At 41.1% G+C, this 12,795-nt stretch overlaps 1 protein-coding gene across 4 annotated transcripts in view; it reads right to left on the reverse strand.

Moving 5' to 3' along the window:
- The window catches only part of hspa12a (heat shock protein 12A), a 97,838-nt gene that overhangs the window by 15,602 nt on the left and 69,441 nt on the right, over positions 1–12,795 (reverse strand). For 2 of the 4 annotated variants that reach the window (XM_034226180.1, XM_034226179.1), the window contains exons 3-8: positions 10,853–10,980; positions 5,917–6,103; positions 3,787–3,891; positions 3,362–3,478; positions 236–407; positions 22–36 (exon numbers count right to left, since the gene is read on the reverse strand). In XM_034226180.1, coding sequence (XP_034082071.1) covers positions 22–36; positions 236–407; positions 3,362–3,478; positions 3,787–3,891; positions 5,917–6,103; positions 10,853–10,980 — 724 coding nt within the window. The remainder of the gene's footprint in view (positions 1–21; positions 37–235; positions 408–3,361; positions 3,479–3,786; positions 3,892–5,916; positions 6,104–10,852; positions 10,981–12,795) is intronic. The other 2 variants (XM_034226182.1, XM_034226181.1) reach the window with 1 other exon arrangement.

Raw genomic sequence — 12,795 nt, forward strand, 5'->3', positions numbered from 1 at the left:
TAAAAAAGATAGCATGTTTACCATGACCTGGAGAAACTATGGATGGAACAGCATTCAACAGGAGAAAGAAATGTTACATGGTCAGTACTTGGGCTTCCAAACTGTAAGAATGCACACATTCAGAACAATCTGCAGGACAGATGTGAGCATGTTCTAATGATTTATGAAGCTTCATGGGTGAGACATTCTGTGTGAAAGCATCATGTGTTCAGATAGTCAGCACCACCTAATGTACCTTGGGTTATTACGCCCCCCACATTCTCAGTGGGGCTGCAGCCGTTCTGGGTGGTGTTGGTGCCCAGGTCCACCATCTGGTGGAGGCGGAGCTTGCGGCAATAGATGGATGCTGCCTCGGGTTCCAAGGCGATGATCAGCTGCTCAGGGTTCTCACGGCTAACCAGACCAGACTACATAAGGGAGGAATACAGACAAGAGAAACACCTTTAACTTGTGAATGAACATACTATTGGGCTAAAATGCCCACAATACTGTCTGAAGGTGTTGTTAGAGCCACAATGAAGTCAAAGTTATACATTTTAGATTCATAATTTGATAAATGAATTAATGATGGAAAATGATTTATATTGCCATGGTGAATATCTTTTCATGAAATGATTGTTCATTTCAAATCGTAAATATGATCTGTTTCCTTGTACCTTCCAGTGTTTATTTAAGTGAGGTAATTGAGGACAGCCGCGGGCTCTGAGACCTGATGAGACGGGGAGCGGAACAGTTTTTCGACCGCAAATTGTGAACAGAAATTAGTTTTGCAAATTGGACTGCAAAGTATAGTTTATATAGGAAAGCATGCCGCCGAAATATTGATTTAGATTTGTTATTTTGAGACTATTTAAGTCAATACTTTTTTGTTAATAAATTACATTTTTTGACTGAAAACCTTCGGCTGCTTATTGCTTTGGATTGCGTGTCGTCAACCCCGCTCTATAGTGGCAAAAGGAAACCTTGGATGCCACTACAGGTGTGTATGCTTTGTTTAAGGCTTTTTTTTATTATTGTTTCTACAGCAACCACAAAACACAATAGTTGTTGATGTTATTATGTTAACGGGTAAAATATATTTACCGCAAATGACTCACATTTCTAAACTTGACCCCAACTTCCTCCCAGAACTCCAGTGTGGATTTTTACCAGTCTAATTACATGGCTAACACGGACAACACAATGACTGTGAACAAATGAAGTATTATTTGCACAAAGCACATCTTGGCTGATGTTCCCTAAGGTGCTAGCACCGCCAGTCAGTTTGGATCAGAGTGTTTGTCAGACTTCACTGGCAAAGTGCAACAAGGGCGAGTCTGTCAACAAAGTGACACCAGCTATGCTAACCAATGCTATTGCTAAATGTTTCTTCATAGGCACTATGGCATTCTGTTTCGTAGATATGCCTACTCACTGTAGAATTAATTTGGATGAGAAGTTAATTTACAAACACTTGTTACTGTTTCTGCTAATTAAGTGCCATTCATGACAATGATTCAAGAAATCATCAAAAACAAAGCTGAGATCTTCTTATAAAGTAAAAATCCCTTTGATGTATCCTAACAGCTTGTCAATCATTTTCCTTTTATGACACAACACATTTATTTGTTTTTACCTCCCCAAAATCCAAGAAAAATATTAGCATTTAAAACTATGTTAAACGCACACTGTTCATAGCTAACCGTACTGAATGTAAAACCGTGTAATTCTTAACTTTTACCCAGGATGGGTAACCCACTTTGTCCAATATGAAACCAGAATGAAAGTATTTGTCCCATAACTTTGTAACTCTTGCCGTTATGTTATATAAAACACCATTATACTTCTAGAACTAGCAGAGTTGATGTGTTGCTGTACAGCACCATATATGAGGAATACAATGTCATAAGATATGATCACAATTGCGGTTATGTTGGTTTTAGGGGTGGATTAAAAGAGAGAAGGGCTGTGGGTGGTGTCCCAGCCCCAGAGGGCTGATGGATGACGTGTCCTCCCTGAGCAGCCAATCAAATGATCCTTACTGCCTGATGCTGAGTCACTGCAGACACCCCTCCCCTCTTCACTGTGTCTCCACCTCTGTGTTTCACTCACATCCTCTGTCAGCTCATCCCTCCATCCTGCCTCCAGCGCGGCTTTTTAGCTTGCCTCTTTTTTATTTCTGCCCTCCTCTGCACCCACACCCTTCTCTTTCCCCCATTTTAGCTCACACACTAGGGATGTGAATAGGACAAAAGGATGATATCATCGGGGAAGAGAGTAGCAGAAACCAATAAGAGAAACGCTTAACAATCTATTGTCTATAACCAAAGTTCCCCTTAGCTCTGCCATAGTTGTGGGTTGTGACAAGGCTTGTTATAATAGTCAGGTTGTCATGTTTGGTACTATCAATACCAAAACCTAAACCTGGGTGCACTGACCCCAAGCTGTTCCCCAGCCAGAGACACTGCACTGAAGGGCTGGGCAGATCAAATGTTCTCTATCAAAAACAGAACTTGTCATTGGTTGTCCGGTGCCTTGCTCAAGGGCACCACGGCAGGACCCAGGAGGTGAACTGGGACCTCTCTAAGTAGCAGTCCACATTCCATATTTTAAGTCTGTTCGGGGACTTGAACCGGCGACCCCACAGCTCACAGTCCAAGCCCCAACTGACTGAATACTCATAAACACATGTGCAGTGAAGTATCGATTTATAAAAATGTTCTAATATTATAATCTTTATTTCACTGGAATTATTATATACATCTCAGTTTCCAAGAGAAAAACAAAAAGTATATTTGACTGCTCAGATTCATCAGTTAACATAATAATGCAGTGAAGGATGTACAATCCCCGCCTCAGACCACCACCAAGCTAAAAACAACCTTGGGTTGACTGGCTCTCTACTGCCACTTCTGTAAGAATAATACACTCACAGCGTAAATGTATTCTGCAGCTAACTGAGCTGAATATCTACTTGTATCAAACCACTTCTAATAATCTTTTGCCAGCCCTTTTTGCAGTGTTGTTGAAAGGCTACCTTCACAAAACTATAAATAAAATAAAAAGTATTTACAAACTAATTGTCTGGTCTAGCGTGCTGCAAAACTATCCACGTTACAACTTTCAATAGTTCTCCTTCCTCCTTTTCTCTCTCTCTATACTGACTGCCTCCCTGTGTCCTCTACCACAGTCTGAAGGTCACTGTATGTGGGCGTCACACAACAGTAAGCACGCACCTCTCTCTCTGCAGTGATGATTATCTAACACACATCATTGGAGCTAAAGTCAGATCCTTTGTGCAGCCATCCTCACTATATGGTTACAATATTGAGTCTGTAAACAGATGTCAAGTTACACAGGCATATAAAGCTTCTCTGCCTACCTTATATGCAGCCTCTCTCATGAACTGCTTTGCAGGCATTTTCCAGATGGCAGGAACAGTAATGACCCATCTCACATCATTGTTGTCAAACTCTCCACCTGTCTGATCACTCAGCTCCTGCGGCAGGAAAAGTAAACACAACCAACAGGTTAGCAAACAAGTGCTACACATCGCTTTTGATGCAGTACAAGTTCCCTGAGCTATTCAGCGTGACACAAAGTGCCCCCTGCAGTAGTTAGATTTAGCATGTCTGAATACTAGTAGCCTATATTACAAGATAAGTAATTATTAACTTCAGGGTTCATTCTGGGATTAAGCCCAAATGATACACACTATGTAGATTGTAGATATAAGAATATAACAAATATATGTTGTTTTGTATGTTTACAACAAATGATTCGGTAGTGAAGACAGAGGTGTGTTACCTTAATTGCTTGCTCCTTAAAGAAGGCCAATGCATATGCAAAGATATCAATAGCTTTCACTCGCTTCCCATTGGCTGCGTGGAGGTCTGTTTCTATGGACAGATTCTGAGTGCAGGAAGAAAACATCAACATTAGAGTTTAAAAAAGGACATGAAATCAGAACTTCAGCAGAAAAGTATATGCATATGAGGTCTGGAAATACATTTCATATATCCTCTTTGAGGATCGTACATATATGTGACATTGCTCAGCCAATTGTCAGACGGTGTCTTCCAAACAGTGTATCTCTGCAGCCAGCAGCCAGACGGCCATCAAATATTCATGGGATGATTCTTAATGGTTGACGGCGCTTTTCCACTGCAGGACCTAGCACGGCTTAGTGCTTGGTAGGCCAGGCTTACTTTATGCTGCGTTTCCATTACAGTTTAGTAGCTGGGGCAGTAACTATAGTAACGCAGTGTAGGCGGAGGGATGCTGCGTAAAACTGCCGTGACGTCATCTTCAATGCGAACCACAAAACCAAAACATCAGCCGTTAGCTGTTAGCACTCAGAGCTCACAGCTCCTCATATCTGATCAGAAACTAGACAAAAGTTAAACAAGTACAGACCACAGACTGCCTGTGTTATGGCGAATACAGTCGCTGGTTTATTTATGTCTGTAGGCCGTTGTTGTGAGTGTGGACGGTCAGAGCATATACAGCGTTAGCTTAGCCTGATTGATCCGATCTTCATTCAGAAAACACCGAGATGTACTAACCGTATGTTGTTACTTCGGCATCATTTTGAAATGTGTATTACAATTAAATCACGGTATGTTCATTTTGTTGTAGTTGTAGCCCCCTTGCCAGTGATTCTCTCCACCATTCAGCAGTCGAGAGTGTTTACGTCACTAGTTTAGCATATTCAGCCTGGTTGTTGGCCCGGTAAGAACCTCGATTTTGGAGGGCCAGAAAAAAGTGAAAAAGTAGCCCAGAGCCGGAACTACCCCTAGTGGAAAAGCAAAAAAAGCGGGTCGGGCTACGTGCTGCAGTGGAAAAGCACCATTAGTAACCCAGTAACCTTTCCTCTTTTTCCATTATTAAGGTTAAGTCTTTTGTCATTCTATACTTTTCTCATCATTAACAAACTTCATGAAAATATCAAATGTTTTACTGTATATCTCAATCGTTTCACTAACCTACATGTCTGTGACACTCAGAATTTACTAAGGATGTCAATCTTTAAATCAGCTCACACATAAACAGCAGGCCAGTGCAGTTCTTATCAAATGTAACTCAAACTGTATTAGAGCAGTTGTTATGACATCTTTTCAGTTTTTATATAATTTGAGTTTGTTTGGCAATGAATTAGTGTAAGTGGGATTAATATCAAATACATGACAGGGTTTGTTCATGGTAGTACAGGAACATGGGAAGAATAAGCTATGGATACACAGTACACAGTACTTGATAGTAGGATAAATGTATTGTTGGTTAGGTCTGTACATGGGGTTTGCTGTCAATTAAATAAATATTGAATATTGATATGATTGACCCTTCAGTTTCAACATTATAATACCATTGTTAGGATATATTTATGCTACGGGTAGGACGGATGGCTGATTATCAGTCATATCAACCCCCTCTTATATACTGAATGCTTGGTGATTCTCCATAGGTTTTTATGGGTGGAGCCTAAGCAGCATTAACAACATCAACACAACAACTTTAAATTAAAATATAGTGCAACTGCAGCTATAATTAGTTATTTTTAAAATGTAGATTGACATCAAATGAAAAATTAGCTGAACCTTTTTTTTTTACAGATTTGTACAGTAAACACTACTAGGACTGCAGAGACTTCCCAGTATGCATAGATGTCATTGTAAAACCTACATTTTATGTTCGAACATGTGTTTGATCCAGTGATAAATAAATCATCTGTCCATCTATTACAACACCACAGCAGACCAAGAGGCAGGAACCCTGGCACAACAGCCACTGGCATAAATAACAAACACAGCAAGAAGGAGGAACAGTTGGTGCAGCATCGACCTGGGGCAAGGTGATGAGGATGGGCTGTGATGGGACCGCTGCTTGGCATGCCTGACTGCTATTCCGTGTGTGTGAACAGTGTGTATGTGTCCTTACTGCAGTGGTGTGGAGCTTCATTTTGAATTTTTCCAGATAGAGCCACTGTTTGGACTCGCTGGGGTCCAGGTCATGGTAGAAGTCACGGGCAGCATAACCAAAGCTGTGGAACTTCCTGTCTGGAGTCAGCAGGATGGTGGTTGGAGTCTTCTGATTGGACACACCAGGGTCCCCGCCTTCCCAACGCCTGCGAGAAAGTCAGTTATTATTTATGTACCATAAATCTGTATTTCTGTTTTCCTGGTAGTCAAATAAAGACTTTTTGAACTGTAGGCAGCTTAACATTGTCATGAATAATCGTTAGGCTGTTGAAACCACCCAACTTCTGACCATCACATCACATATAAATAAGCATCTATTACGACTTATATGCAAAGTGCAAAGTGATTTCAGTTCATGCTTTCTGTAACATTCACAGTTTACCGCCTAGACCCAAATACAAGTGTTCACGAGAACACTTGTATTTGGGTCAAGGCGGTCATTACATTGTGTCAGGATAACCACGATCCTCTCTTGTAGGCTAATTGAGACACCACAGTATTTCTGGATAAATGGAGGTCAGCTATTATTAGTCATATGTTCCTTGGGAGAGGTGCATGATGGAAAGGCGGGGCCATCTCACTAAGAGCACCTGATGTGAAGAGGAACTCGTTTGGGAGATCTTGTAAAAAACTGGATGGAACTGCTAACAACTGGAATATCTCCTACATTTTCATCCAGAATAACAGTGACAGTCATGCTGCTGTCTGTTCTCGCTCTGCTTTGTGTAATCTGCCTCTAACTCTCTGTTGGTGTGTGTTTCTGCATCTCATGTTATTTTAGTCTGCTCAGTAAATGTGGGTATTACAACAATCATAATACTATATTGTCCTTTATGTTTTTTTATTTCAATCAACTGTAAACATATAATGTACAACTGCTGTTCTCTCACATACCAACATACAGGACGACAGCACAGGAAATAACTGTCTTTCTATGAGGAATATAGCTTTTCCTTTGTAAGAGGACAATTATTTCTTAATTTAAAAGTTACAGTCTTGCTTAAATAAATGGCATTATTTAAAAAATATTACTGATCTGTCCCTGACTGTGATTGGCAAATTGGAGAACAGATCTACACCCCGTATATAAAACGATATGTTTTATTTGATCTCCTCCATTACAGAGAGCTCAAGCACCATGCAACACATTGGCTACACTCACAAGACATTGTTTATCTACTTTCTTCGCACAATACTAATAATCCATATGAACAGATATGATTGCAGAATTTGTAGGCAACGTTAAAGATTTCTGGTTCCTGTCTGTAGTTCGATTAGCATTGCTTAATAGAGCAGTCTATGGTTAAATGCAGGTCCATCTGGAGAGCAACAAAAAAGGAAAGCATTGGCAGAAATGAAACCTCAGATCTCATTGGGTACTGACTGACGAGGATTTAGCTCTTTATGCCCTAACAATGAAATAATCCGGTTGTAGTCTGTCAACTCCAACTCCATTCTAAGATTAAAGATGTTAAGACGGCTGTGAGCAGTAAGCGGCGCACAGACAGGAAGTGTTGTACTGATTTCCACTGGCCCCTGCCTCCACAGGCTAAAAGCCACACTGTTATCCGGAGGGTTCTTAGATTGTAATATGCATAACTGCAGACAATTGGCCGTCTGCAAAACAAATGAATGCAATAAACTGTACTCAAACTACACACAGCAAAGCCGTACAGGTAGGTAACAGAACTCAGCACAGATTCTCCAGGACAATCATTCCTCTATTTTAAAAACACAACTTAATATTTGTGACGCTTAAAGGGTTTTGAAAGATGAAGAGCAGCTGGATGTATTGTGGGACAGACTTGATGGCATTACTCTTTTAATGGGACATTTGTTTAAATATTATGGCAGCCCTATCCTTTAGGTCAGAACACCAGCAACACGCCAGGCAGCCTGTCCAGATCAGGGTGGAAAGCAAACAACGCTTATACTGAATCATGCACCTCACTGAAGCATACACTGAGTAAAATGTGTCTTTTTCTATGAGAAGGCCAACTATAAAAAAAATGTACTCTGAAAAACTGAAACGTTTACTTTAATCAAATGTATTATGTCATCAAATGTCACATAACTGTATTCGCATAGTTGAAAGCAATAATATCAAGTTTAATACAACATATATTGCTTTCAACTACCCTAATACAGTTTTTATTTGTTGACATAATACACTTAAAGGTGGGGTATGTAATTTATTTCAGAAACACTTTTTGTTATATTCCGTGGAATGCTCTTAACATCCCGATAGCAATGAATACATTAAAATGTAAATGCTTTGACAATAAATAACACCGTAGCGCTGTAAAAAGCACGACCAATCATCTGAGCCGGCTAAAGTAACTGGATGGCCTACCTGCCTGTCAGCCTTCCATCTGTGCACACACTTATCTCGTGCCCTCATTGGTCATGTGCGCGTTCGTGTGTGTTGGAGGAGGGGCTCTGGAAGGAAGTGGCAGATTTTTTCCGGCTGTGTATTTTCAAATTCTAGTGATCTCGAGCTGGTTTCTCCAAAATGACCTACCCCACCTTTAATTAAAGTCAATGTTTCAGTGTTTTCAGTGTATTCAATGCAAATAATATCTGGAAGCTGCATCTCTGTGAGGTTTTGAGGAGATGAGGAGATGAGGAGATGAGGAGATGAGGAGCTGTGACGCCAGCAGGTTTCTGGATCATTTGTTTCCCTCACAACACGTGAGGCCAGCAGGTGAATGCTAATGTTCAGTATGAGGAATGTCTGGTACCAGCACCCAGAACACCCCCACCCGTCTGATACAGCTTTTCAAGGATTCCTTGCTGGAAACGTAAACCCTGACAGGATCCAGGACGCCTCGGTCCAGCTCTTGTTTTTGTAAGGATTCCAGCAGAGCAGCTGGATCTGTTTAACTGCACATCTAGTAACACTTAAAATATCTCATTCTGTTTCTTATGATAGTCAGAGACAATGACTGGTGTGAGAGGGAGTTCCTGAGGCAAAGTACCAAGTCCTGTGTGGGATATTAACTCTTTAAAGGTATTAAAGAATATAATACTTTTTAACTTACTTTTAAAATCACAAGATATAAGTGAGTTTCTGTTGGTTTGGATAAATATGGAACGTTTAAAGTATAAAAACAAATCGTATTAGTATTAGTAATTATGTTCTAAATCCCTACCCTTCCTATGTTTTGTAACTTAGTGACTTTTATGGTGGCTAACTCAAGTCCTCCTCAACACGTTTCGCAATGATGACGTTTGAGAAGAAAAACTAAATATAACACAGGCTCAATCAATGTTTTTTTCTTTTCTGAATGATGTAGATATCTTTAGGGGTTATCTCAAATAGAGCCTGGTGTTGACCCATGCCTGCTTTATTTGTTTGTAAGTGTATGTGCCTCCATTTCTTTTGAACTAAATCACTAAATCCCACAATGCAGCTCTAGAGCAGTGGTTCTCAAATTGGGGGGCGCAGAGGCATGCCATTTAAAAAAAAAAAAAAGATCATAATTAAAAAAATTATTGATTCGAAAATAATATGATGCAGTACAGTACTATTACGTCTGGGTCTTTGTGTTTCATTAAAGCTGGGCTCTGTGTGTGTGTGTGTGTGTGTGTGTGTGTGTGTGTGTGTGTGTGTGTGTGGTGTGTGTGTGTGTGTGTGTGTGTGTGTGGTGTGTGTGTGTGTGTGTGTGTGTGTGGAACGAGCCATTTTGTGTGAGAGAGAGAGAGAGAGAGAGAGAGAGAGAGAGAGAGAGAGAGAGAGAGAGAGAGAGAGAGAGAGAGAGAGAGAGAGAGAGAGAGAGAGAGAGAGAGTTTGTCCCCGGACCCCCCTATGTGAGGTCCACACACCACCTGTAAAAATAGCACTTTACCCCTGCTTACACCTATATGCCGTGAGCTGATTATCGAGCCTTCATTGTGACAGTCGCGGGTACACTGTGTATGTGCGTGTGGGGAGTGTTGCAGTAGAACATTCCACTGTAGCGACCGGTACATTAATGGGAAACCCTAGATGTTTGAGCACCCTCTATGAAACGTCAAGCTACCCCACAGCACCCCCAAAAGAAATCTCTGGCGCTGCCACTAAGCCTGACTATTTGTGTTGGGGGGCCCGACTTTTTTTTTCCTCCAAAGGGGGGGCCTGACAGAAAAAGTTTGAGAACCACTGCTCTAGAGAGAATGCCAAGAATGTGAAGAATCACACATGAGTCATTGAAGTAAACTCCTGTCAGCTGTTAACCCCTGTGGTGCTTGGCCCTGAGGGCTCATGCCACCCAGGGTCAGAGTTCAGCTTGTTTCACTAATAATGTATCATCCTAGAAGATGTTCTCACAAACCTAGGTTTCTGTGTGAATTCTCAGGCACACTGTACTCTAACTATAAATCTACCATCATTTAGTCCGCTTCTAGACGTGGTTTCTGTGCTCAAATGTTTTAATCAGATGTGCTCAACTATAACAGCAAGCACAAGGCTTTTAGTACAGCCTGCTGGTCGAGACACATTGTTAACACATGCACATTTTTAAAGTTACATTATGTAGTGTCATCTCTGCAAACCCAAAACACTGTTAGCAATGACAAGTCTATCATTTGGAATAGTTTTATTTATTTGAAATATGGTACCTAATACTTTTCTTAAATACCTTATGTTGAGTGATATCAGCATACTGTTTCAACAACCCATCTTTTAATAAAAAAAGGAATTCAAATGTGCCAACGCTTTTACTCTTTGGTTTGAATATGAGTTTGTGCTTGAATTAGGATATTTGAGATTAAAGGTCTAGTGATTTAAACAAGGTATTACAACATATTGATTTAAGTCCAGTTGCAAAGGATTTCAGATTTTGAAGATGGCGGGATGTGCACATGCTGATGCGGCTCCACCCCCACAGAGTGTCTGCACTGCAGTGCTGGCCTACCTCATGGTGTGAATGCATTCCGGCTCCTTAGTGAAGGCGTAAGCATAACCGCTGGACGTGGTGCCAAAGTCAATGGCTACCACCACCACGAAGGAGGGGCCCGACGGAACCTGGTCCGTGTCGTTCTGCTGCAGGAGGGGGTGGGGGGGGGGACAGGATGAGATGCTGATTCAAATTCAATTCTTAGGCTTTATTGTCATGTGCACAGTCTCTACAGTGTAGACACATGGCAATGCACATCTTTATGCCCAAGCTCCTCCAACAATGCACCAAAATATATACATGAAATAATAAAACACATCTAAAAAACAATAAAATAGTGCAAGACCAATGTGCAAGTAATGCAGATGAAGTAAACTATATACAAACAAATAAATTCAATAAGCTAAATAATGCAGAGAATGCTTTAAGTGACCAAGTAAACGCAGGAGTCTATATACATGTAAATATAATAACAAAGACAAGAACAGAATCTACAAATAAATATTGTACAGTGAAATAAAATACTGTTTATTGTAGTAATAAATAAATTGTAAGATGCAAAGAATGTCTCCAACAGCAGGGTCACACACACACACACACACACACACACACACACACACACACACACACACACACACACACACACACACACACACACACACACACCAATATAGGCTGTACTTCATGCATTCACATTCACAACACACATCAACAGCATCACGTCCAAAGCGGTCACTGAACAACATCGGATCAGGTCAATAATATCACTTATTGCTAAAGATCAAACCAGCATCCAGCACACACATGGACACACACAGAGCTCTGACATATTTACAGCTCATTCTGAGGCCTGGCTGTAGAGCTGCACAGTGATGGAGGATGTGTTCTGTGGCCTGTGTCCTATCACTGTTGAAGCTGCCCCCCCACTGGGGTGCTCTAACATTGCTATTTAAAGGAATGGTATGCTCATGACACTCATTTTTAAATAATTATCATCCGATAAAACAGACCAGTCTCTGCCAGTCTCTCTTTTTTTTTTTAATCCGATGACATTATCAGTGATTTTAAACTGATTAATTACCGAAATAACATCAACACTGTGGGCGGCGCTATTTTACCGGACGTGACGTAAACCATGCGTTTGGTTTCGAGGACACGTTGATGTTCATGTTATTTACTGTAGTTACTCTCTTCAAATATGCCTCATTGTATCGCGAAACATTGCCACAATTCTGATAGGAACAATCCACGGAATGCTCGGTTCCATCTGTTGCCAAAAGGTAAGCGTAGGAAGTACGTTCGGAGGCAGTGGCTAGCGAAATGTGGCCGGCCCGAACCGAAAGATCTACAGGCGCATGTATGCAGCGAACATTTCAAGTTTCCGGACGACTACTCTGAGAGTATGATAAAACATAACATGGGATTTATTGAACAACCATTACTTAATGGAGATGCAGTACCATCGGTCTTTCTGGTGTCATCACCGACCAGGACACCAGTTCGGCCAGTTGAGAAATCGCCCTCTGCAAGTGTGAAGCGACGGAGGACCAGAAGTAGTGCTCGGAGTAAGAATAAGGTATGTTATAGCGCATTTCCATTGCAGCGGGTAGCCCCGTTTAAACGTCCTTTATCGTCCAGGCCAGGCCAGTTTTTGGTGGCCTTTCCATATAGCGTAGTACCGGCTAGTGGGTATTTTCCCCCAGTTTTTCCGGCCCCATAAAATCGTGGTTCTAGGGCCAGGGACAACGAGGCTGAGTATGCTAAACTAGAGAGGGAATCGCTAGCAAGGGTGGTACTACATGCATACATATCTAGTAATCAAAATAATTGTATCTACTAAGTAGTACTAAGTAGGCTCGAACCTGTATGGCTGAATTCCCCCTTCCAATCTCTTCATTTTGCTCAAAACTTCTTCCTCGGCTGAAGAGTCCGAACTCAAATACTCCATGTTTACAAAGTGA

Source organism: Gymnodraco acuticeps, unplaced genomic scaffold, assembly GCF_902827175.1.
Source record: "Gymnodraco acuticeps unplaced genomic scaffold, fGymAcu1.1, whole genome shotgun sequence".
Taxonomy (NCBI): Eukaryota; Metazoa; Chordata; class Actinopteri; order Perciformes; family Bathydraconidae; genus Gymnodraco; species Gymnodraco acuticeps.